The 26,610-nt window shown below is 42.0% G+C and overlaps 1 protein-coding gene across 2 annotated transcripts in view; it reads left to right on the top strand.

Moving 5' to 3' along the window:
• Slc71a2 (solute carrier family 71 member 2) overlaps positions 1–24,130 on the top strand; it is a 53,698-nt gene extending 29,568 nt beyond the window's left edge. For both annotated transcript variants that reach the window (XM_090329939.1, XM_090329940.1), the window contains exons 3-12: positions 3,839–3,901; positions 6,157–6,284; positions 7,916–8,030; positions 9,538–9,756; positions 12,843–12,956; positions 14,602–14,673; positions 16,150–16,262; positions 17,620–17,717; positions 20,776–20,918; positions 22,450–24,130. In XM_090329939.1, coding sequence (XP_090186065.1) covers positions 3,839–3,901; positions 6,157–6,284; positions 7,916–8,030; positions 9,538–9,756; positions 12,843–12,956; positions 14,602–14,673; positions 16,150–16,262; positions 17,620–17,717; positions 20,776–20,918; positions 22,450–22,698 — 1,314 coding nt within the window. In that variant the 3' untranslated portion in view covers positions 22,699–24,130. The remainder of the gene's footprint in view (positions 1–3,838; positions 3,902–6,156; positions 6,285–7,915; positions 8,031–9,537; positions 9,757–12,842; positions 12,957–14,601; positions 14,674–16,149; positions 16,263–17,619; positions 17,718–20,775; positions 20,919–22,449) is intronic.
• The last annotated feature ends 2,480 nt before the right edge of the window (positions 24,131–26,610 follow it).

Genomic DNA, 26,610 nt, shown 5'->3' with positions numbered 1-26,610 from the left:
AGTCAATTCATGTTTAAACGTTATTTAGGTCCCTATAAAGGAGCCAGAGAACGGTAGATTTTGCATACATTTTCTGAAATGTGCATGTTGAAAAGCATAATGTGAGTCAATAGTTTACAGACTGGCTAAATTGTCATTTGTTATCTAGATATCCCCAGTGAGCAGAATAGATCTTCTTCATTGAAATTTAGTGAAGAACTCGTTATATGAACTCTTGAAAGAATTTCAAGTATGGTTGAGGGAGAGGGAAAGGAAAGGGAAGGGAAGGAAAAAGGAAAGGAAAGGAAAGGAGAAGCTGGAAACGGAGATGCCTTGAGCAAAGAATCCCAATGAAAGTTCAGGACCCTGAGTTCAAACCCCAGGACTGGCACATAGATAACAACAAACACAGGGAAAGGGCTTTGTCCACTGATTCCCTCTATTTACAGGCTATACTCTGAGCGATACATGAGCCAAAATTCACTTTGCGGTTATATTGGAGTAAATTTAACATTTTTCCCACAGCATTTTTTAGGTCTTGCAGGTATACCCCGACGATATTCAGACTACCCAGATGCTTATACTACATGAAATACTGTATCCTCTATAGGTTCTTTCATTTCTCTGACAGCAGTAATCTTAATAATCTTTATAATCTGAGAGGCACTCGCTTCAAAACGAGTAGTTAAATCAGTAGAACTAGTAGCCACTAATCTAGAGTGAATTCATGGGTGTCCTCCACCTGTATTTATTAAATTATCATAAATAAGAAAGGAAGGAATTGAACCCCCTAAAACTAGTTTCAAGCCAGTTCCATATAACCTACATGTCTTTCTCTATTAGATACTAGTGAATTTATAACGTAACTTTGTCAAAGTTAAATAACAGGTTAATTCCCTGTGTATCTTAATGACATATCCAATACAACTAGAACTTCAAGATGCTACTTCACCTATTATAGAAGAGTTAACTGATTTTCATGATCATACTCTTATAATCATTTTTCTTAGTACCCAAAGAGACACAAGAGAGGAGGGAGATAAAACAAGGCTTGTAATTGTTGTCTTATGACCACATAGAAAGGTCAGCAACTTTGAGAACAAGATACCAGAAAATTAATTTTGTGACCTTTTAATACTGTGTACATTTATGGTCGTCTTCCCTAATCCTCCAATCCCTAATAGATTCTGGAGATCTGGAAACTTACTTGTTCAATGACCTCTTTCACCTCAAACATTATTTTTCTTCAACTCTTTCAGTTTTGTTGTCAGATTTCTTCCTCTACCCCTACACTTATATTATTCTTGCTTTTCCAAGAATGTTATACATAAATTTCTTCTGCTGTATTTGTGGAAGTAGAAGAATACAGTGTGTGTGTGTGTGTGTGTGTGTGTGTGTGTGTGTGTGTGTGTGTGTGTGTGTGTGTGTGTGTGTGTGTGTGCGCGCGCTTACCTATGTGCAGATGTTTAACTTCTTTGTATTCATAAACAGTTCTATCCTCAAAACTTTTTGAAGTGATACTCTTATTTTTACCTTTTCCAAAATATGAAAACATCTCTCTTGAGAGATTTTCTTGGCTAAATGAAAGGCTTAGCTGGGTACTAGTGACTCATATGCCTATAATCCTAGCTACTCAGTAGCCTGAGATCTGAGGATCATGGTTCAAGCCAGCCTGGGCAGAAAAGATCCCAAGACTTTTTTTTTTTTTTTCTAATTCTGGGCTTGGGCCAGAGCCTGAGCATTGTCTTTGGGTTTTCTCAAGATTAGAGCTCAACCACTTAAGCCATAGCACCACTTCTGGCTTTTTTCTATGTACGTGGTACTAAGGATTTCAACCCGGGTCTTCGTGCATGCTAGGCAGGCACTCTACCACTAAGCCAAACTCCTGGCCTTTTTTTTTTTTTGCCAGTCCCAGTGCTTGAACTCAGGGCTTGAGAGCTGTCTGGACTTTCTCAAGGCTAGAGCTCTACCACTTGAGCCACAGCACCATTTCCAGCTTTTTCTATGTATGTGGTACAGAGGAATGGAACCCAAGTCTTCATGCATACTAGGCAAGCACTCTACCACTAGGCAAAACTCCCAGCCCCTCCCTCTTACCTCCAATTAACCACTCAAATACAGGAAGTGACTCTGGATCAAGTTGTAGAGCACTAACCTTGAGCACAGAGGCTCAGAAACTCAGGCCCTGAGTTTTCAAGTCCCACAACCAACAACAAAAAAGCCTTGGGTTTAAACTGAGGACCTTGAGCTCACTAAACAGGTGCTCTGCTACTTGAGCCATACCATTAGTCATTGTTTGCTTTGTTGTTTTTTTTCACATATATTGGGGCTTGAACTCAGTGCCAGGGTGTTCTTAGCTTTTTCACTCAAAATTAGCACTCTACCACTTGATCCACCCCTCCACTTCTGGCTTTTTGTTGGAAAATTGGAAATAAGTGTCACCAACTTTGCTCTCTGGGCTAGCTTTCAGCCATGATCATCACCAGATCTCAGCCTCCTGAATAGCTAAGAACTAGAAATGCAGCCACCAGCATCCTGTCTATAAGTTCTTTTTTTTTGGAGGGGGGGAGAACAATCTCTCCCTCTTCTGTCTCTCCCTCTCTCTCTCTCTCTCTCTCTCTCTGATTCTGTCCCTCCCTCCCTCTGTGTCTCTCTCTCTCTCTGTCTTGCCCTGGACCTTGGCACTGTTATTGAGCTTTTTGCTCAAGGCTGCTACTCTACCACATTGCCGCCCCTGGCCTTTTCTGTTTATGTAGTTCTGAGGACTCGAACTCAGGGCTTCATGCGTGATATTTGCAAGCACTCTACCACTGTGCCATATTCCCAGTCCAGTAATTCTCTTTTGAGCTGCAGCTAATCAGCAGTTGAATATACCTTTTTTTTTTTTTTTTTTGCTAGTCCTGGGCTTGAGTTCAGGGCTTGAGCACTGTCCTTGGATTTTCTCAAGGCTAGAGCTCTACCACTTGAGCCTCAGCACCACTTCCGGCTTTTTTCTATGTATGTGGTACCAAGGAATCGAACCCGGGTCTTCATGCATGCTAGGCAAGCACTTTAACCACTAGGCCAAACTCCCGGTCCAGTTGAACATATCTTTTTGAAGTCCTAAGTTAATGTATTTTTTTTTTAGTTCTAAAATTTCTTTTCTCTTTTAAATCTGCTAAATCTGTGTGCTTCTTTCTTGAGGTGCTTGATGTCAAACTAGAGTCTCTTAACATGGCTAGGCAAGTATTCTACCGCTAAGCTATATCCCTAGCATTTAACATCAGCTTTGTAGTCTTCTACATATCTAAGTGTATGTTGAGTAATGTTTTCTCTCCTATTTTTGGCAGGAGGAGGGAATCTTGAGTGTTTTTGTTGTTTTGTTTTTTGTTTATTCAATTGGTTTGGATATTTGTTTCCCCCTTTGACTAGGTCCAGTTCATGTTTTTTAATGAGGTGTGGTCAATTTGAGGCCTAACTCTAGGCATTTTGAGGTGCTGCTAGTCCAATACACTATTGCACATTGAATGTTTTGAGCTTTTCTGGACTACTTAGGGGAGATGGTTATGGGCTAGAACCTGGTTTTGTATCACTCCTAGCCTGTGTAGGAGAGATGAAGGTAGGATTGAACCTGAGTTTGTATCACCTCTTTTACCACCTGGATAACCACATCATGTGGTTGGAGCTCATGGAATTAGGTAATAAAATGTTACATTTTTGCCTCCCTTTAATTTACTGTCTTTTCATGCCTTGGAATTTCTTTTAAATCATTGATGGTTTTTTGTTACAGAATTCTTATGTAACCAGCCATGAATAGAGGCACACGTGTTTTCTGTAATATGCATTGAATTTGTCTTGATAACTTGTTTCCCTTCTGTAGGTTCTACATGAAACGTTTCCTCAACACACATTCCTCATGAATGGTCTCATTCAAGGTGTAAAGGTAAGAACATTTTTTTTTTTTTTTTTTTTTGCCAGTCCTGGGCTTTTCCTCAGGGTCTGAGCACTGTCCTTGGGCTTTCTCAAGGCTAAAGCGTTACCATTTGAGCCTCAGTACCACTTCCAGCTTTTTTCTATGAATCGAATCCGGGTTTTCATACATGATAGGCAAGCACTCTACCACTAGGTCAAACTCCCGGCCCTAGGTAAGAACAATTTTTGTGGTGTTCATAGGAGACCAAAACAAAGAATCCTTAGTGTTGTACCCGAATTCCTAGAACCCCGAAAAGACCACCAGAGGCCACAGTCAAAGCTAAAAAGCAAGGGTCGTTTATTATGAGTCTGAACTCAGACCTCCACGTACCGATAGCTAAGAGGCCCTGAACAAGGATTTTACACAGCTTTTATAGGGGAATTCCATAGTTAAAATCACCTGATTGGCTGTTTGGTAACTCAAACCACTGGTCGCTTTAAGATTAATCAGAGCTCAGGTGTCTAACCACTGAGCATCAAGCTGTTGCCACCTGAGGTTTAAGTACATGGCCCTGAGCAAGGGGGAGAGGGGGTCATTCCCAGAACATGGGACAATCTTGGCACAACACTTAGTAATTTAACTGAACCTTAGGGAACAATAATTTCTTATTTTGGAGATTTAAATGTAAGTTTTAATTTACATTTTCAAATGAAAGTTTTTCTGAAAAATTTTAAGTTGATTGTCACAAGTTCTAAAATTGAGCCTCTCTTTAGCTCCTAGGCTATGGATAAATGTTTTATTTCATAGGAGCAGAAAGCTTTCTCTTCAGTGTTCCTCTTCTCTATTGAGTTCTCCTCTTACATTCTCCCCCTCCCCCCCACTTCATGTCACCTGTATCGAAGACCTGCACAGTTTGTAGTGGGTTAACTGGTAGCTGTGGTCAGCGGAGACATTGGAATCTGTTCTTTTTTCTTCCTAATTACTTGACTCTGGAAACTTTTGTGAGTTGATTTTCTCTTTTAAAATTGTATTGAAGGGGCCAGGAGTTTGGCCTAGTGACTTGCCTAGCATGCATAAAGAGCCAGTTTGATTCCTTGGTACCACATACATAGAAAAAAGCTGGAAGTGGTGCTGTGGCTCAAGTGGTAGAGCGTGCTAGCCTTGAGAAAGCTCAAGGACAGTGCTCAAGCTCTGAGTTCAAGGCCCAGGACTGGCCAAAAAAAAAAGCAAACATATTCAGCAGGCACAGGCACAGTGGCTCACACCTATAATCCTAGCTACTGAGAAGGCTGAGATCTGAGAATCGAGGTTTGAAACCAGCCTGGGCACTAAAGTCCATAAGACTCTTACATCCAATTAGCCACCAGAAAACCGAAAGTGGCGCTGTGACTCAAGGGGTAGAGCAGCAGCCTTGAGCTGAAGAGCTCAGGGACAATGCCCAGTCCCAGAATTCTAGTCCCATGACTGACAAAAAAATCCTATTCAGGGGCCAGGAGTTTGGCCTAGTGGTTAAAGTGCTTGCCTAGCATGCACGAAGACCCAGGTTCGATTCCTTGGTACCACATATATAAAAAAAGCCAGAAGTGGTGCTGAGGCTCAGGTGGTAGAGCTCTAGCCTTGAGAAAGTCCAAGGACAGTGCTCAAGCCCTGAACTCAAGCCCAGGACTAGCAAAAAAAAAAAAAAACCTATTCAGTTTACCTGTCTTCCTGAACACTGCCATATACCCTATGATAAGGACTTGAGGGTAAGAGATGAAAAGGAACTTCCTCCTTCTGACTTTAATCCAATAGACTAATAAAATTGTTGAGATTATGTATGTACAAGATGAAGGGAATTTGTTATCCTCCTCCACAGCACATATTCCCTGGTATAACAAATCTTCTTCAGTAGCTAAGAGACTAGATAGATAAAAGAAGTCTTCTTGCTTCTAGGTAGGAAGAATGATTAATAGCTTACTGAGTCCACGTGTGGGATGTATAAGCCATAAGTATTGCATACACTCAAAGCATAGTTTGTGTATCAGGGGAAGATTTTGATGAGTGCTAGTTGTATACTATCACAGGCATCTTTTTTTTTAGTGTCTGGGGTAGCTTTGAACTGCTGAATAGCTAGGATTACAGGCGTGAGCCACTGCATCTGGCCCTTTTTTAAATATTAATTTCTGTTTAATGTTTCACATTACTGTTTGAGGTCCAGAAAAATAAATTGAAATTAATACATCTAGAAAATGAGTCATAGGTAACTAGAGGATCACATTCTAAATCTAACCTCTGTTCTTCTCCAGGGCCTGCTGTCTTTTCTGAGCGCCCCACTCATAGGCGCTCTCTCAGATGTGTTGGGCCGGAAGCCCTTTCTCCTTGTCACAGTCTTCTTCACCTGCTTCCCCATCCCACTGATGCGAATCAGCCCATGGTGAGTAACATAGCCTTTCACTTAGTTCAGTTTTGTTGTTGTTGTAATTGTACTGGTCCTGGGGTTTGGACTCAGGGCCCGGGCACTATCCCTGAGCTCTTCAGGTCAAGGCTAGCACTCTTACCACTTTGAGCCACAGTGCCACTAGTTGTTAGTGAAGATAAGAGTCTCATAGACTTTCATGCCTGGGCTGGCTTTGAACCTTGATCCTCAAATCTCAGCTTCCTGAGTAGTTAGGATTACAGGCATGAGCCACCAGTGCCCAGTTTAACTTTTATTCCTATAAAAAAATTTTTGTTTTTGTTCTAATACAAAATTGACTCCTAATTGCTTAGTTTCTTAGCTTTATTAAGTCATCTGTAAATTTAACTTTTTCTTTCCAGGTGCCATACCGCTCGCTCTCTGCTCTTACTAATTGTATTACCTAATGAGTGACTATAAGTAAAAGTGACAATTGTTGTTTTATCTTCATGCATATAATAGGAATGTCATAATTTTTCATCATTGGACCTCAGACTAGCTTTTGTTGGAAAGTGACTTATTCTTGTTTTATTATGAGTTCAATTTAACTCGGAGCCTGAGCACTGTCCTTTCTCAAGGGTAGAGCTCTACCACTTGAGCCACAGCACCACTTTTGGCATTTTTCTTTTTTTCCCTTTTCCATTTTATTTTTATTATCGAGGTAACATGTAAGAGAGGTTACAGTTACATTTGCCAGATAGTGGGTGCATTACTTCTCACACATTGATACCCCTTATGTTTTTGTCCCCATTTCCCCTCCGCCCTTTCTGGCATTTTTCTATGTATGTGACACTGAGGGATTGAACCCAGGTCTTCATGCACGTTAGGCAAGCATTCTACCACTAGGCCAAACTCTTGTCTTAAGAGATTTTTTTTTTTTAAATAAAAATTAGATGTCACACTTTTGGATGATTTTACCTTGAAGATTGATTTTCTTCATTGTTAATGATTATTATATAGGATTGAGGGTATGAGTCAAGTGGTGGAACATCTGGTTAGCAAGCACAAAACCCTGAGTTCAAACGCCAGTCCTACCCCCAAAGAAATCAGGCATTCTAGAATAAACTCCACTTACGCATCTACAGACATATGATAAAAATTTATGGTCATCATTGCATTAAATTTTTGTACCCATTCTGCTTTCAAGTGGATTTTTAAAAAATAGCTAAAGTTAACTTGAATTTTTTTGTTATCCGCCTTTATTACAATACCAGAAAATATTTTTCTTTAAATTTTCTTCTGTTCTTTTTTACTGTGTTCATTTTTGTAAACTATATATACTTTTTAGTGATAAAACTATTATTTTTATGTTGGTGGGTCATAGGGCTTGAACTCTAGGCCTGAGCTCTTCAGCTCAAAAGTACTGCTCTATCCCTGGAGCTACAGCCCCACTTTTCATTTTCTAGTGGTTAATTGGAGATGAGTCTTGGTTTTGTGCCCATGATCCTCAGATCTAAGCCTCCTGAGTAGCTAGGATTACAGATGTGAGCCATGTACCGGCTTTTTTTTTTTTGTTTTTTGTTTTTAAGTATAATGTAATGTGTATTTACTTATTTTTTTTACTCTGGTTATAAAAGCATTTGCTGAGCAAATAAAATAATTTTTTATAGGTGGTATTTTGCAATGATTTCTGTGTCTGGAGTCTTCTCGGTCACCTTCTCTGTGATATTTGCCTACGTAGCTGATGTCACTCAGGAGCATGAGCGAAGTACCGCCTATGGATGGGTAAGATAGTAACATGAATATCGTATTAGAAATTCACCAGAATGTGAGATTCGAAACGGAATTAGATATTGAATCTTGAGCAATTTTAATCTGCACTGTAAAGACTATACATTTGAAAAGACCATCAGATTGTTGAGTTAATAAATACAAAGGATAGGAAACTTTTTGATAATTTGATTTTAGATAATATACCTGAGAAAAATTAGATTTTGGTTATCTAGGGAAGAAAAACCTGTTAGATGAGAGGAAGCATTTTGGATGAGTGAGTCACAACTCATGTTATTTTCCGTGATTGAGGAAAAAGTAGCTTGTGCACATGTAAGTAGCAGCCATGGGCCTGAACCTGCTGGGACATGTGCACTGTAAAAAGGAAAATGATCTGGCTCAATAATGAAGAGTAGTGGATGAGATTCCTTTCCTGAGTCTTACTCTTAAGTCCCACTTCTTGGAATAGAGTTAAGTAATGGTTCAGTGTTGACTATCTAAATGAATAATTTCCTGAGTCAGTCATGGAAATACAGGGGACAGACAGGAAAGCTACTAGGAAGACTTCTACTATACCTGGAGAATGACTGTGGGGGTCCATTTTTCTCTGAAATTTTATTTATTAGGCTTAAATTTGTATGTGTGCGTGCACACTGGTACCAGGACATGAACTCAGGGCTCAGTCTTGATCCCTTAGCTTTTTTACTCTACACTAGCACTCTCCCGCTTGCACCATAACTGTCCTTTCGGCTTTTTACAGTTAATTATCCATAAAAGTCTTATGGACTTCCCTTTCTTGGGCTGGTTTTAAACCTCCATCCTCAGATCTCTGCCACCGAGGAGCTAGCTAGGATTATAGGCGTAAGTCTCCAGCACTGGCAGTTTTTTTTTTTTTTAAACTGATTCATAAAAACAAAAATTGCATATACCAATGGGAGATACCATGTCATGTTCTGATAGATTTGTACTTGCGTCACTGGTAAGTAAGGTTTATTGAACAGTTCCCTCAGGAAATCTTTCTTAGAAGGTCCTTTTCAGCAGGAGCATCGATCACATGCTATACTAAGAGGGTTTTTAAGAAAAAAAATGGAGTCACTAGAAATGGCTGAGTTAATTATCCTTTCTAACAGCTCTATGTATATAGTGGCAGTTAGAATTATGCCTACCCATGGGCATGGAGAGAACGGTGTGTCTCAGCTGAAATGTGTTTCCAGACAGCTCCACATACAGGCTGCTGGATTTGTCTTGGGTCTTGGATCTGAGCCAATTAATCCTTATTTATCTTATTTATCCTTATTTATCTTAAGAGATAGAAAAATTTCATTCTCAGAATTCTATGCAACATCTTCTTTAAACTTGGGAAAGGGTGGTTACAGGGGTGGACCTGGAAGCCCTGGGTGAGAATGTGCTTTTCTGTGGGGATTCACCTGCAGGACTATTCCCAGCCAGTTGGAACTGGGGACCAATAGGCTTCTTCACAGATTCACATGGTGAGTCCTGAGTAACAGTATGTTTCTTGCAGGTCTCAGCCACCTTCGCAGCCAGTCTAGTCAGCAGCCCAGCCATTGGAGCATATCTTTCTGCCAGTTACGGAGACAGCCTCGTTGTACTTGTAGCCACAGTGGTGGCTCTTCTGGACATCTGCTTCATCTTGGTGGCTGTTCCAGAATCTCTACCAGAGAAAATAAGACCAGTTTCCTGGGGAGCTCAGATTTCTTGGAAACAAGCAGACCCTTTTGCGGTAAAGTAGAATACTGACTTCACAAATATCTAAGCCAAGCAAATAAAGTAGTAGACATATAGCCTCAGTGATTGGTGATCCAATTCTTTCTCCAGTAAAAATAAGAAAGGCTTACTTTATAAGTAAGATTCAGAGACATGCCTAGCATGCACGAAGCCCTGGGTTCGATTCCCCAGAACCACATACACAGAAAAAGCCAGAAGTGGCGGTTGTGGCTCAGGTGGCAGACTGTTAGCCTTGAGCAAAAAGTGTCCAGGCCCTGAGTTCAAGCCTCACAACTGGCAAAAAAAAAAAAAAAAAAGTATGCAGAATAATATATAGAATAATCTATATATCAAAATTATGTGGACTTGCCAGGCACTGATAGCTTAAGCCTGTAACCCTAGCTACTCAGGAAGCTGAAATCTGAGGATTGCAGCTCAAAGCCAGCTCAGGTAGGAAAGTCTGTGAGACTCATCTCCAGAAACTAACCACCAGAAAACTATAAGTAGTGGTAGAGTGCTATCCTTGAGGGAAAAAACGCAGGGACAGTGCCCAAGACCTGGAGTTCAAGCCCCACAGCCAACAACAAATTAATGTGGATTTGGTTCTTAAACCAAGTATGTTGTAAAGGAAGAAGGAGCAAATATCTATTGTCATTTTATGACAGTTTGGGAAGGAATTTCTTTTTTCATTTCTTCCCCCCCCTTTTTTTTTTCTCTCACACATGCACTCAGCCATATACTCATTTTTACTCAAGCCTAATCCTTTACCACATGAACCACATCTGTTTGTAGCCACTTGCTGGTTAGTTGGAAATAACAAGCCGCGCCCCCCTTTTTTTTTGGTTGGTTGGTTGGTCATAGGGCCTAAACTCTGGGCCTGGGTATTGTCTTTGAGTTCTTCAGCTCAAGGCTGAGCCCTTGAGCCAAGGCGCCACTTCCAGTTTTCTGGTGGTTAATTGGAGATAGTCTTATGGACTTTAGTGCCTGGGTTGGCTTTGAACCAAGATCCTCAAATCTCAGCCTCCTGAATAGCTAGGATTACAGGCATGAGCCACCTCACCTCACCCGGCTTTGTCACTGGGTTTTCTTCCCAGGTTGGCTTCCACTGAGATCCTTAGATCTAAGCTTCCTCAGTAGTGAGGATTATAGGCATGAGTGAAGTCACTGGCTCCCAGCCAGTCTTTTTTTTTTCCCCCGGTCGTGGGACTTGAACTTGGGCCTGGGCATTGTCCCTGAGCTCTTCAGCTCCCTACCCCTCGAACCACAGAGCCACTTCTGGTTTTCTTGTGGTTTTCTAGTAGTTAATTGGAGTCTCAAGGACATTTTAATGCCTGCGCTGGCTTTGAACCTTGACTCCCAGGTTTTAGTCTCCTGAGTTAGCTAAGATTACAGGTGTGAGCCACCATACCTGGCTGTTTTGTTTTGTTTTGTTTTTTAATTATAAAGGTGCTGTATAGAGGGGTTATAGTTACATAATTCAGATGATAAGGTTATATGATTCAGATGATAAATATATTTCTTTTGGGATGATGTTACCCTTTTCCTTGCTCTGTTTTTAAAAATAAAATGGCTGGTGGGGGAAAAACAAAGTAATAGGCCCAGGAGCATAGCCTGTGGTATTGTGCTTGTCTAGTATGCGTGAAGCCCTGGCTTCCATTCCTCAGTACCACATACTCAAAAAAGGCCAAAAGTGTCCCTATGGCTCAAGTGACAGAGTACTAGCCTTGAGCAAAAAGTGCAAAGGGACAGTGCCCAGGTCTTGAGTTCAATCCCCAGGACTGGTAAAACAATAAAAAAAAAAGTACTAAAGGTGGTCATTTGAAGTGAATTCCCTTTAGGAAGGATAAATGACCTAGTTTGACTGATGTAATTGTTTTCCAAGTCATCAATATGCATTTGCTTCAATCATAAGCTTTGAACTTGGATTTTTGGGGGTTTTCTTTGCCAGTCATGGGATTTGAACTCAGACTCTGAGAACTGTCCCTGACCTTCTTTTGCTCAAGGCTAGCACTCTACTACTTGAGCCACACCATCACTTTTGGCTTTTTCTGTTTATGTGGTACTGAATCAATCCCAGGGCTTCATGCATGCTAGGCAAGCACTCTACCACTAAGCCACAATCCCAGCAATTTAAATGGATTTTTTTGTCCACTAATCTTTTGGAGGTTATAGGAGTGGGAGAGTATGTCACACCAGAGACCTCTGGTGTTGAGGTAGAGATGTCACAGTGAAATGTCTCCTTGTATAGCAAATGTATACTAATATATACTACAGCTATTACAGAAGTGCCAAGAAAAAGTAACATTCTCACCACCACCCAAAAATCTGGTTTGAAATTGTTCCCGAAATAAGTATGTACATGGGGCCAGGAGTTTGGCTTTGTGGTAGAGTGCTTACCTAGCATGCAAGAAGACCCAGGTTCCATTCCTTGATATCACATACGTAGAAAAAGCAAAAGTGGTACTGTGGCTCAAGTGGTAGAGCTCTAGCCTTGAGAAAACCAAGAGTGCTCAGGCCCCGAATTCAAGCCCCAGGACACAAACACAAAAAAAAGTAAAAGAAAAAGAAAAGTATTTTTGTATTTAATCCCCAAATTTAACTTTTAGAAAACATACTTATAAGAGGAAAAGTTGCTGGATGTAGTGGCTAACTCCTGTAATCCTAGCTACTCAGGAAACTGAGATCTGAGGATCAAGGTTCAAAGCCAGCCCAGGCACAAAAGAATCTGAGACTCTTATCTCCAATTAATCTCTAGAAAATGGGAAGTGAGGCTTGGCTCAAGGGTAGAGTGGTAGCCTTGAGCTCAAGAGCTCAAGGACAGCACCCAGGCCAGGTTCAAGTCCCATGACCCACCAAAATAAGAAAAGTAATTCTTCAGAAATTCTTATCCAAAATGCTTATAATGTTACACAGCAAAAAAAAGAGCCTGGGGCAGGAAGCTGATATATATAGCCAGTCTCAGACTTTCTTATCAGGGACTTCTGAATCCCACTTAAAATATACAAATGAACTAGTGTGGTATGTGGCGAGTAGTGAAGGCTCAGTAAACATTTGCTGGGATGTCTGCCTCTTGACTTCATGTTTATTTTCTGATTATTCCAGTCATTGAAGAAAGTTGGGAAAGATTCTACTGTCTTACTAATCTGCATCACCGTGTTTCTTTCATACCTCCCGGAAGCTGGACAGTATTCAAGTTTTTTTCTCTATCTCAGGCAGGTGAGCAATCTTTTCTTAGTAAATTTGAACATAAAGGCTACTGAAGGCTGATTTGTCTAAAGATAATCTGGAGCAACCACAGAAGAAAAGGAAGCGTATGAACTTGCTTCTAGTTAAAAATACATAGATGCAAGCTTGGTGCCAGTGGCTCATACCTGTAATGCTAACTACTCAGGCTAAGGTCTGAGCCGGCTGGGCCAAGAAAGTCTGTTTGACTCCTATCTTCAGTTAACCAACAGAAGCTAGAAGTGGAGGCAGAAGCTAGAAGTGGAGCTGTGGCTCAAGTAGTAGGGTGCTAGTGAAGAAGCAAGGTACTCATTTGTAACATGGGAAGAATATACAAAAAATATGGTGGCTCACACCTGTAATCATAGCTACTCCAGAGGCTGAGGTCCGAGGATCAAGGTTCAAAGCCAGAGCACCAATGTCCCCAAAACCAGAAGTGATTCTGTGACTCAAAGTAGCAGAGTGCTAGCCCTGAGCTAAAGAACTCAGGGATAGCACCCAGGCCCAAGAGTTCAAGCCCCTCGACCAACAGAAGAAAAAAGAAATACAAGATACTTCCTTTTATGGAATTTGTTTTATAGAATTTCATTAGAGGACAGAAGTCCTCTTGGGGGTTAGGGGGTGTCTGTACTAGGACTTGAACTCAGGGCCTAGGCATTGTCTCTGAGTCTTGTTTTTCAGGACTGGTGCTCTAGTACTTGAGCCTCACCTCTACTCGAGCTTTTTGGCTTTTAAATTAAGATATGAATCTCAGACTTTGAATCATGTCCCTCAGTTCTCATACTCCAGAGTTGCTAGGATTGAGAATGAAACACTGGCACTCGGCTATTTATCCTTTTTCAAACTTACAAATAGGGGTGGGAGTTTAGCCTAGTGGTAGAGTATTTGCCTAGCATGCACAAAGACCTGGGTTCGATTCCTCAGTACCACATACATAGAAAAAAGCCAGGAATAGTGTTGTGGCTCAAGTGGTAGAGTTCTAGCCTTGAGAAAGTCCAAGGATAGTGCTCAGGCCCTGAGCTCAAGCCCAGGACTGGCAAAAAAAAAATAAAAAAATAAAAAAAATAAAAATAAAAATAGCCAGGTGCCAGTGCCTCACACCTGTAATCCTAGATACTCAGGAGGCTGTTCAAAGCCAACCTAGGTACTAAAGTCTATTAGACTCTTACTCCAAGTAATCACCAGAAAACCAGAAGAGGTGCTGTGGCTCAAGTGGTAGATAGCCTTGAGCTAAAGATCTCAGGGACAGTGTGTAGGCCCAGACTTCAAGCCCCATGACCAAAAAAGAATATTAAATATAGCACAGTTTAAAAACTGCTTAATTTCTCATATCAGATTTCGGTGTTAATTATTGGTAAATACAGCTTTTGGCACTGCACTAACTTTCCTCAGTGGTTTTATCTTATCACTTTAATAGAGCAGAGGCCAGGAATGTAGCCTAGTGGTAGAGTGCTTACCTAGCATGCACAAAGCCCTGGGTTTGATTCCTCCATACCACATGCACAGAAAAGGCCACAAGTGGGGCTTTCACTCAAGTGGTAAAGTGGCTAGGCCCTGAGTTCAAGCTCTAGGGATGTGGTGAGGGGGGAGGGATTTATTATGCATTACATAACTGAAGTGTTTTCCTCTGTTTTCGCAGATCATAGGTTTTGGATCTGTTAAAATTGCAGCATTCATAGCCATGGTAGGAATTCTGTCCATTGTGGCTCAGGTGAGTGTCATTTCATATATGGATTTTTTTTTTATTCTTGATAGCCAGAGATCCACAGGAAGCCCCATGTACAAGTAGGGGAACTCATGTTCAGGCACAGTGTATACAAGTAGGCCATTGGCAGAGCCTGACTCTTACCATTCCCTTTTGATAGAATGATGAAATCAAGATTTAAAAGCAACTTCATTCAACTTCATTTTGTGTGTGTGTGCCAGTCCTGGGGCTTGAACCAAAATTTAATATAATTTTATGTCACTTCTTATGTATTGTAGAATTAACCAGGAGAATGTTTCCTTGTTACTTCACTGTTGAAAAGTAGGAATGAATAGCAATAACTGTTCCAGACTCTGCTATCTGTAGAATCAGCACCTTAGTATATGAAATCAAAGGCAGGGCCTGTCCCTGGCATGATCTTGGTTGTGTGTTCACTTGTGGGGCTGCTGGAGGTAATTTCCTGAAATGGTGGTGGGGCCGAGCAGATGTTCTTTGACTTGGAAAACATAAAAACAAAATACTAAATACTAAGTAGAATTAGTCAGGTTCATGGGATTTCACCAAGGCAAAAGGCTATTTTTTGTTTTTGACTCTGTAAGGAAATTTAACATAATTTACAAGTTTGTCTTTTTTTTTAATATTTTTATTGTAATTAGTAAAAGGGTTACATGATATTCACCAGATAGAAGGTGCATTAATTCACATACATTGATACCCTTTCACGTGTCTTGGTCCCCATTACCCTCTTCCCCACCCCCAAGTTTGTCTTTTTTTTTTTATGTTAACTTTAGTTGGCTAGCCCAGAGGCTTCTTTTCCCTAATCCATTTCAGACTATCCCATCTAGTTAAGTAGAATACTTATTTATGAAAATCAAATTTACTCCAGTTACAACTTAGGAAAACTGTTGACATCCAGCAAAATTCATATCTTCTGTAAATGGTCAGCAGATTTGACCTCTCATCCAAGTTAAGCGCTTGTCATTTCTCCAGAAAGACTGATGTGTCCCTGTCATGATATCAAGTGAATGGCTTTGACAACCTGTTGGACCAGAGCACCTGTCAGGCTCGTCAGGAAAAGGCCCCACCCAAGTCCTATGTCTGTGCTCTAGCTTCTGAGACTGTGGCCTGGCCTCTGAGGCTGGGGGAGGAGAGGCCTGATCCTCATTCATTAGCAAATAGGCTTCCTCAAAAAGATTACATTCTAAAGTTGAGATGGCATTACAGATGTAGGGTTGTTTCCCCGCCCCCCCAGTCCTAGAGCTTGGGCACTGTTACTGAGGGGTTTTTTTTTGCCCATGGCTAGTACTCTACTATTTGAAGAGCTACAGCTCCATTCTCAGCTGTTTTGGAGTAGTTCATTGGTGATACTAGTCTCATGAGCTTTTCCTGCCTTGGCTGGCTTCAAACCACGATCCTCAGATCTCAGCTATTGAAAATACCTTGTGTTCACATGGATTCTTAGTTGTCCCCTTTCCTTTGCAGACGGTCTTTCTTAGCATTTTGATGCGGTCACTGGGAAATAAGAACACTGTCCTGCTTGGTTTGGGTTTCCAGATGCTGCAGTTGGCCTGGTATGGTTTTGGATCGCAGTCCTGGTAAGCCTCACCGTTAGGTACATTGTATGTTTTGAGGCACTCCGGCTAGTAAAGTGGGATGAGAAGCAAAGGTTATTTCACTGGTTTGGTGTATTGGACATTTCAGAAACCTACAGGCTAACATTATATGGGCAAGGGTAGAGCTAGATAATCTGAGTATAAAATGGAATGCCAGCACTGAATTATTACCTGATTGACTCTGTTATTCTTATCCAGCCCTCCCACAGAGCTGCATGTGTATGCATTTGTAATTTTTGTTTGTTTGTTTTTTTGTTTGTTTTGTTTTGTTTGCCAGTCCTGGGCTTGAGCTCAGGGCCTGAGCACTGTCCTTGGACTTTATCAAGGCTAGAGCTCTACCACTTGAGCCTCAGCACCACTTTCAGCTTTTTTCTATATGTGGAACCGAGGAATCGAACCCGGGTCTTCATGCATGCTAGGCAAGCACTTTAACCACTAGGCCAAACTCCCGGCCCCTGTAATTTTTTTTTTAAGGTATATCACTTATCTCTTTTTGGACTATGTAAGTGACTGGTTAGGGCAGACTTTACTAGCATAACTGAGTGCCCTTAGCCTATAAATGACCATGAAATAGAGCGTTTGAGTCACTTCTGTCTCCTTCAGAACAATATGTATCCTAAGGCAATTTTTGGTACTCAGATTTTTAGATTCCCACCAATAGGAAAGACAGGCCCAGTGAAGAACAGTCACTTACCTCAGTAAGAAGAGGAGGCACACTGCATTGCTAGCACTGACCTTTAGAGAAATGAAGTATAGAAAGAAAAAGTCCTTGGCCGGGAGTTTCGCCTAGTGGTAGAGTGCTTGCCTAGCATGCACGAAGACCCGGGTTCGATTCTTTGATACCACATACATAGAAAAAAAGCCATACGAGGTGCTGAGGCTCAAGTTATAGAGCTCTAGCCTTGAGAAAGTCCAAGGACAGTGCTCAAGCCCTGAGCTCAATCCCAGGACTGGCAAAAAAAAAAAAAAAAGTCCTCTTAAGGTTGTACTGAAGTTTCCAGTGTGGTGGCACATACCTGTAGGCCTAGCTACTAGAAAAGTAGAGGCAAAGAAAAATCACCCTATCAGGCCAGTTTGGGCAAATGTCAGCAAGAACCTAACATTTGTCCCCTGCGTGGTGACATGTGACTGTGGTCCCATGCTCTTGGGAGAGGGAGGTAGAAGGGATGCATCTCAAAGAACTATCCAGGCATTGTGGTTCATGTCTGCTACCCCACCTATGAAAGAGATAGAAGGGTCACAGTCTTCATCAAGAGGAAAATAACCAGACTTTTGTTGCTGTCTACATTGTGAACATAAGCTTCTTAAAACATTGCCATCACCTGTGTTGTCTTTCTAGGATGATGTGGGCAGCGGGCACGGTGGCCGCCATGTCCAGCATTACATTCCCAGCAGTCAGTGCCCTGGTGTCTCGCAATGCAGAGTCAGATCAGCAAGGTGAGATCCGGTCCTTGCTCTTTCTTCCTCCAGCTAGGACTTCTTGCCTGGGCTCTCCATGTGGATAGCAGGAGGTAGTAGCCCTGTGGTCTCTACAAGAATACCATATACCTGTTTCCTTTCCCAACAGGAAGGGTTTGTGTTCCTCTTTTTCATGCTTATTCTTTTAAAAGCCCAAAAGCTCAGGCTATGAAGAATTAGAAACAAACTACCCATTTTCTTTTTCTAGGGTTTTGTGTGTATGCTGGTATTTGAAGACAGGTCTCTTAGGGTTTTTTTGTTTTTCTTTTATGGGTCAAGGGGCTTGGCCTGGGCCCTGTCCCTGAGTTCTTCAGCTCAAACTAAGCCCCCGTTCCCATTTTCTAGAGGTTAATTGGTAATCAAGAGTCTCAGGTCCTTTTGGGCCTGGCCCGGCTTTGAACCTTGATCCAGAAATGTGAGCCTCCTGTGTAGCTAGAATTACAGGCGTGAGCCACCACACCCAGCTGTCTTAGGTTTTTGCTCAAACCCCAAAGGTCTTCCATACCCTAGGCAGAAGCTCTATGCTGACCTATAACTAGCCTTACAAGGATTTTTTTTTTTTTTTTTTTTTTGCCAGTCCTTGGGTTTAAACTCAAGAGCCCAAGCACTTTTTCAAGGCTAGAGCTCTAACACCTAAGCCACAGCACCACTTCTGGTTTTTTCTATGTATGTGGTACCAAGGAGTCAAACTGGGGTCTCTATGCATACTAGGCAAGCACTCTACTACTAGGCCATGCTCCTGGCTCAAGGAATTTTGAATGCTATCTACTTTTTTACATCAGAACTGGTCATTTTACAATAATTTTAGACAACATCAAATACTGGCAGGGATGTGGAGAAAGAGGAACCCTGCTGCACTGCTGGTAGGAATGTAAACTAGTGCAACTAGAAGGCAGTCTGAAGGTTCCTCAAAAAACTAAACATAAGGCCGGGAGTTTGGCCTAGTGGTAGAGTGCTTGCCTAGCATGCACGAAGACCCGGGTTCAATTCCTCGGTACCACATACATAGAAAAAAGCCAGAAGTGGTGCTGAGGCTCAAGTGGTAGAGTGCTAGCCTTGAGAAAGTCCAAGGACAGTGCTCAGGCCCTGAGCCCAAACCCAGGACTGGCAAAAAAAAAAAAAAACCTAAACATAAGGGCCGGGAGTTTGGTCTAGGGGTAGAGTGCTTGCCTAGCATGCATAAAGACCCAGGTTCGATTCCTCAGTACCACATCATAGAATATTATTACGGCATTCATAAATTTCCTGTGAGTCCTCAGAAAATTCCTAATGGAATGCCATGAAGAATCTTAACAGTAGTGAAAACATCAATTAATAAAATAAAGACTTCTTTAAAAAAATAAAAACTAAATATAAGCCAGGTGCAGTTGCTCACGCCTGTAATCCCAGGTACTCAGGAGGCTGAGATCTGAGGATCATGATTCAAAGCCAGCCCAGGCACTAAAGTCTGTGAGACTTATCTCCAATTAATCACTAGAAAACAGGAAATGGTGCTGTGGCTCCAGGGGTGGGGTGGTAGACTTGAACTGAGGAGCTCAGGGACAGTGCCCAGGTCCAGACTTCAGGCCCCATAACCGACAAAAAAAAAAAATCCCTAAACATAGATCTTTCCTACAACCCAGCCATACCACTCATCTACCCTGAGCAGGGTATGATAAGAACACCTGCTCAGCCATGTTCATCTCTGTACTATTCACAATAGCCAAGCCCTACTACAGATGAATGGATCCAAAAAATGTATATATACAATGGAATTCTACATAGCCACTAGACAAGATAAAATGCCATTCACTGGGAAGTAGATAAAACTAGAGCAAATCATGTTAAGATAAGGCAAGACTAAAGAAACAAAAAGTGCATAGTCTCCCTGGTCTCCTTGATTGGTAGATATTAGCTCCAAACAGTACAATAGCGATAACTCGGTATTCAGTGCTCAAGGTCATTTACATGCACTTGAAGATAATTATCTAGACATATAAACCTATGATGGGATATATATTCTATAGACATTGATATACAGATCCCTATGTATCTATGACATACAAACTCTCTGCTTAATTTTAATTTTGTTCTTAAATTTATATGCCAGTGATTGCACATAGAGATTCTATTCTTGAATACTTGTTTGAAGTATAATGTTAAAAAAACAAATCAGTGTCAGACTGGGAGTTTAAAACTGGCCTAGTGGTACAGTGCTTGCCTAGCATGCACGAAGACCTGGGTTTGATTCCCCAGTACCAAATATATAGAAAAAGCCAGAAATGGTGCCGTGGTTCAAATGGTAAAACTCTAGCCTTGAGAAAGCCCCCACGGCAGTACTCAGGCCCTGAATTCAAGCCCCAGAACTGGCAAAAAAAAAAAAATCTCAAGTCTTGTGTGTACCCTGGCTGCATACATAGTTCAGCTGGCTGTGTTATGTGTGAAGCCCTCCATGGATGCCTGTTCTGTTGTTAATGCCCAGTTGCCCAGTTTTTTAAGTTATTTTCTGGTATGTTGTTAATGCCAAAACTTACAGTATGTCATATTGGAATTTTATCATTTTCAAGAGTTCATAGACCCAGTCCATATATAGCTCATGTTGTACCTGACCTTTTAGAAAGTAGAGATACCTAGAAATTGACACTTGGGGATTTTTCAGTAGTATCTACACTGAGGTAGACATAGATGCAGGCTATAAGATAAGATCAAGGTTCAAAGACAGCCTGGGCACCAAAGCACCTGAGACTTTTACCTCCAATTAACTTCTAGAAAACAGAAATGGGGCTTGGCTCAAGGTTGGGTGGTAGCCCGGTAGCCTTGTTGAAGAGCTCCGGGACAGCACCCAGGCCTAGGTCAAGCCCCCCATGACCTACACACAAAAAAAAAGTCTGTAGTTTTACTTTCTTATAGCATTGAATGGGTATGAGGAAACAGTGCTGGTGGCACATTCGTGGTTCACATTCCTCAGAGTGCGGGTGGGCTGTAATGGTGTGCAGATTAGCTTCATGTGTTGAGCTGCTCTTCTGAGACCATCTCCCTCTGTTCTGTTCTGGTTTAGGAGTTGCACAGGGGATCATAACTGGAATTCGAGGACTGTGCAATGGCCTAGGACCAGCTCTGTATGGGTTAATATTCTACATGTTCCACGTTGAACTCAGTGAGCTCAGCCCAGAACTGAATTCTGATGATGGTGCCCTACAGGTAATTTGGTGATGCTATTACATCAATAATAACAAAATTTTGTGGCCTTAAAATATTTATACTTGTGGGTCAGGAGTTTGGTCTAATGGTCGAGTGCTTGCCTAGCATGCACAGAGACCAGGGTTCAATTCCTCGGTACCACGTACATAGAAAAGCCAGAAGTGGTGCTGTGGCTCACATGCTAGAGCTTTATTGAGAAAGCCCAATGACAGGGGTCAGGCCCCGAGTTCAAGCCCCAGGACTGGCAGGAAAAAAAACTTTTTTTTGCTTGTATATATTACTGTTGTATTTGACAGCAGTTAAGCTGTATGTTCCTTGCCTTTTGGGTTGGAGAGAAGTCAGTTCATAAAGTTTAACATCTTATAAAGATAGCTTGTCTCAAATTTGTTTCAGCTTAGCGGGGCGCAGTGGCTACTCAGGAGGCTGAGATGTAAGGATCAAGGTTCAAAGCCAGCCCAGGCACAAAAGACTTGAGACTCATATCTCCAATTAACCTCTAGAAAACAGGAAGTGGGGCTTGGCTCAAGGGTAGGGTGATATCCTTCAGCGGAAGAGCCCAGGGACAGCACCCAGGCCATGTTCAAGCCCCATGACCCACTAAAGAAAAGAAAAAATCAGTTTGCCTCAGATTTTTTCACCTATAGACTCACTGTGGTAATGTTATTCTACCTAAGCACAGGCTGAATGAATTAGGAAAAGACCTAGAAATGTAGCTAAAATTGAAGTAGGGTGTTTTGTGATAGTACTGGAGCTTAAACTCAAGGCTTGGGGTACTGTTCATTAGCTTTTTCACTGAAGGCTGGAATTCCTACTTGAGCCACACATTTTTTTTCCAGTCCTGAAACTCAGGACCTGATTCCCGAGCTTTTTGCTCAAGGTCATCCCTCTTCCACTTCAGCCACTTCTGCCTTTTTCTGTTTGTGATTCTAAGGAATTGAACTCAGGGCTTTGTGCATGCTAGACTAGCACTAAGCCACATTTCCAGCCACTACTGATTGTGTGTGTGTGTGTGTGTGTGTGTGTGTGTGTGTGTGTGTGTGTGTGTGTGTGTGTGTGTGTGTGTGTGTGTGTGTGTGTGTGTGTGTGTGTGTGTGTGTGTGTGTGTGTGTGTGTGTGTGTGTGTGTGTGTGTGTGTGTGTGATATCTCCAATCTCCAGACTTACTGATTGGAGATTTTATGCACACACGCACAATCTCCAGACTTAAAAAACGTTGCTGGAAGCAGGGTGGGGAACTGGGGGCTCAGGCCTGTAATCCTAACTACTCAAGAGGCTGAGATCTATGGATAAAGGTTCAGAGCTAGCCTGGGAAGGGAAGTCTTATCTACAATAAACTACCAGAAAACTGGATGTGGTGCTGTGGCTCGAAGTGGTGAGCACAAGCCTTGAGCAAATAAGAGCTCAGGGACAACATGCAGACCCCCAGCTCAAGCCCCATGGCCAAAAACAACACCACTACCAAAAAAAAATGAAAAGGAAAAAGATAAAACCCTAATCAAATTCTGTTTCCATTTGTTTAACCCGTCCTGCAGGGAGCTCTCATCCCAGGCCCACCATTTTTATTTGGAGCCTGTATAGTTTTGGTGTCTTTTCTGGTTGCCTTATTCATCCCCGAATACCGTAAAGCCAGTGGAGTTCCAAAACATAACAGCGTTAGTGGCAGCCTGAGCACGATCCCTGAACGGGGCAGTGACGAGGACATCGAGCCGCTGCTGCATGACAACAGCATCTGGGAGCTCTCCTCTTCCGAAGAGCCTGGGAACCAGTGCACCGAGCTGTAACTCTGCAGACACCACCTGAGGGGAGCCACGCCATCACAGACTTCATGGTGCTGGGGGGGGAGGGGGGAGAATGCTAGCAGCAGCATCGTTCGGGCCAAGTTCAATAAGTGACTCCCTCTTCATCCCTCTGCCCTCCTCTTCCTGTCTCTTTTTCATTGTTTGTACATACTTCCTGCAAATAATGTGCAACTATCAAAGTTACCTGGAGTCTACACTGGAACTCAAATACAAAAAGTCCTATCTCTGCTAGACTAGCAAGGATGGCTTTCTTTTAGTAACTAGTGAGTGACGGCAGTCTCCCCAGGCTCTTCAGTAGAGGGACAAGATAGCAAAACTGCCATCTTGGGCAAGATTTCAGGTCGAGTTCTCCCATAGGCGTTGTTGATGAAGCTACTCGGTATCAGGGATCTGTTGCCTTTGTCCAAAGGTCACATGAAAACCTAGTTTTACTCTTCCTTTACTTGTCTGTGGTGATCTTTGCCAGATAAAGGAAAGCTTTCTTAGCATTTCAAATCATGTTGTACTAAACTTGGATTCCCAGACCTGGGGTCCTAGCGGGATCCACAGTCATTTTACAGAAGCAAACTATATTGAGCCAGGCATTGTGACACATGGCTGTAAGCTCAGCTTTTCAGGAGACAGAGGCAGGAGGATCATGAATGTGAGGCCAGCTCAAGCAGCTCAGTCAGACCCTCCCCAACCCCCCCCCGCACAAGAGACAACAAGCACTGTAATGGCAACGAAGAAATTGGAGGCTCATATAAGTCTTGTAACAAATTGAGGAGTCCTAGGAGAGGATACCAGTGGAGTTCACATCCAAGTTTAGACTTATATTGTGATAACTAGCTGTTTTTGTTTTTCCCTCCCTACCCTCCCCTGCAGTGGCATCACACTCCTGCCTTAACTGCTGTGTATGCACATTTGTCCCCAGTCTGTGTCTCAGTCTGCTTAGCTGACTTGAATCTCATGGGAATACGCACATTAAGTTCCTTTCTAATATATGAGGGTTTAGTGAAACTCTGTTTCACAATAAGTGTCTTGCTAATTTTTTGAGATGTTTTATGGACAAAGAAAACTTTACAGATTTATACGAATTTTGCTGCATAGTAAATGGACCATTAACTAGGGCCTACCCTTAAAGCACTCCTTTGAAAGTTTTCTAGGTGTGAAATACATGTAGATATTTGTAAGGTTTTAATTTTTTTTGATGGGGTGCTCTATAAATCTTGTATTTATAAATGTAATGAAGGTATTGTCAGAAAAAATATATACAACTTTTATAAAGGATTGTGTACTGACTGAATACATTTAAAAGAAAATATATTTTGAAACCTGTTCTGTCATGGACAGAGATAACATATCTTTTTACAATGCTGTTGGTTTTTAGGTTAAGCTTCCTAATGCATAATAAATTTACAATGGATACTTTTTATGCCTTTTGTGTTTTTTAAAAATAAATTGTAGGGCTGGGAGTTTGGCCTAGTGGTAGAGTGCTTGCCTAGCATGCACAAAGACCCAGGTTTGATTCCTCAGTACCACATACATAGAAAAAAAAAAGCCGGAAGTGGTGCTGAGGCTCAAGTGGTAGAGTGCTAGCCTTGAGAAAGTCCAAGGACAGTGCTCAGGCCTGACCAAAAAAAAAAAAAAAAAATATATATATATATATATATATATATATATATATATATATATATATATATATATATATAATAAACTGTAGCCAGGCACGATGGCTCACACCTGTAATTCTAGCTACTCAAGAGGCTGAAATGTGAGGATCTAGGTTCAAAGACAGCATGGGCACAAAAGGACCTGAGACTCTATTTCCAGTTAACCTCAAGAAAACGGGAAGTGGGGCTTGGCTGTAGGTAGGATGGGAGCCTTGAGCTGAAGAGCTCAGGGACAGTGCCCAGGCCTAGTTCAAGCCCCACCAAAAAAAAAAAAAAAAATGTACCATCGAGGCACTGTTCAGACTGTAATCTTAGCTACTCAGGAGGCTAACATCTGAGAATAGCAGTTCAAAGACACCCAAGGCAGGAAAGTATACCATTCGACTCTTATCTCAAGGTATTGAGGGGCAGTGGTCCAGAGCCAAGGCTCAGTTCAAGGCTTAGTTGATAGAGTGCTTTCCTAGATTGCATAAAGTCCTGGGTTTGATTTCTTCAACACCCACATACACAGAAAAAAGCCAGAAATGGTACTGTGGCTCAAGTGGTAGAGTGCTAGCCTGAGCAAAAGCAGCACAAGGACAGTGCCCAGGCCTAGAGGTTAAGCTCCAGGACTGGCCAGAAAATAAAGTCACATTCTAATAAAAAAAAAAATCAGAGACAACCAGTCTTAATGGAGTGTCAGTGCAGGTGGGAACTGTAGAATAGGGGTAAAGGGTAAGAGGGGTGAAGGGGATGACTGTGATCAAAGTACTTGAAACCCAACAGTAGTGAAACCTGTCCCAAGTACTAACAGCAGTATACTATATGCACGTATGAAAACGTCACTATGAGCCAGGCAAGGTGGCTCACACCTGCAATCCTAGCTACTCAGGCTGAGATCTCAGGATCCTGGTTCAAGGCCAGCTCCAGCACTACAAAGCCCAACTCTTATCTCCAGTTAACCACCAGAAAACGGGAAGTGTGGCTGTGGCTCCAGGGGTTTGGCAGTAGCCTTGAGTTGAGCTCAGACAACAACCAGGCCCAGGGGTAAGGGCGGTAAACCTTGCGCTTAAGAGCTCAGGGACAGCATTTAGGCTCAGAGTTCAAGCTCCATGACCCACAAAAAAGAAAAGACAACTTCACTATGAAACCCTTCTCACAGTGAGCACACGCTAATTTTATAAAGCATTTTTCACTAATCCTTTACTAGGTAACTAGAGTATAAAGTACAAGGCAAAAGTCTTGTTTGGTCTGAATTTGTCAATTTAAAATCTTAGACTTGCTGGGTGGCCAAATCAAGTGATTGTTCAACATTTTCAAAACGAAGATGGCTGGTATAACAAGCTATCACAGCAGCTTGAGTTACTCCGTGCAGAGCACAAGAGCAAGCATAGAACCAAGTAGGGCCAAAAAAGGGGGGGGGGGCAGTGGGTCAGTAAATGATATGCATGTGTGAGAATGTCAAACCATTCTGTGCAGTTAAGACATACTAGTAAGAGAAGAAAAAAAAAAATCAAGAGCCAAGAGTGTGACCTAGAATGCTTGCCTAGCATGCACAAAGACTTGGTTTGGATTCCTTGGTACCACACACACAGAAAAAGCCAAAAGTTGTGCTGTGGCTCAAGTGGTAGAGTGCTAGCTTTGAGATAGCTCAAGACCGGGCTTAGGCTCTGAGTTCAAGCCCCAGGACTGGCCAAAAAAAAAAGGCAAGTATAGCAGGACTTAGACATCAGTTCATTGCAGTGAACTAATGAAGGTACAAAATTAATTGGAGGAAGTTAATTAGTGGAATTACTTCACCTGCTGGACATATGCTACAGCAATAGCACTGCTTATGACTTCAGCTATTCTGCCTTTAAATCCATCTTCCACAGGTTGCCTAGAGGAATCCTGATATCTTAAAAACCAGGATTGCCCTGGGTTTGCTCACCACCTGCATTCCTCTCTCCCATCCCCAGTTTCTGCCTTGAGGCAATCTCACTGCGTCCCTTTACCCCACTTGAGCCCCTTATTCAATGTGTCTCCATTTCTCCTGTTGAAAGTCACCATCACCCTACGTCCCATCCCTTTCTTGCTAACAGTCTTACCTCTGAAGTCTTATGTAATAAGCTATCTTACCGTGTCAGCACTGGAACATAAGTCCCTTGGGAAGCGTTTCCCTTTCACTATACCATCCTCAGCATGAAGAACTGGGCTTGCCTTGTAGTAGGTTCTCAGAAAACACTTGGACTCATCAATGAAGCTATGAGTGTGTGATTTTCCT

The sequence above is a fragment of the Megascapheus bottae genome, chromosome 3 (assembly GCF_031878675.1).
Source record: "Megascapheus bottae isolate mThoBot1 chromosome 3, mThoBot2.hap1, whole genome shotgun sequence".
Classification (NCBI taxonomy): domain Eukaryota; kingdom Metazoa; phylum Chordata; class Mammalia; order Rodentia; family Geomyidae; genus Megascapheus; species Megascapheus bottae.
Note: the sequence above shows the minus strand (reverse complement) of the source record. Positions and strands in the feature narration are given on the sequence as shown.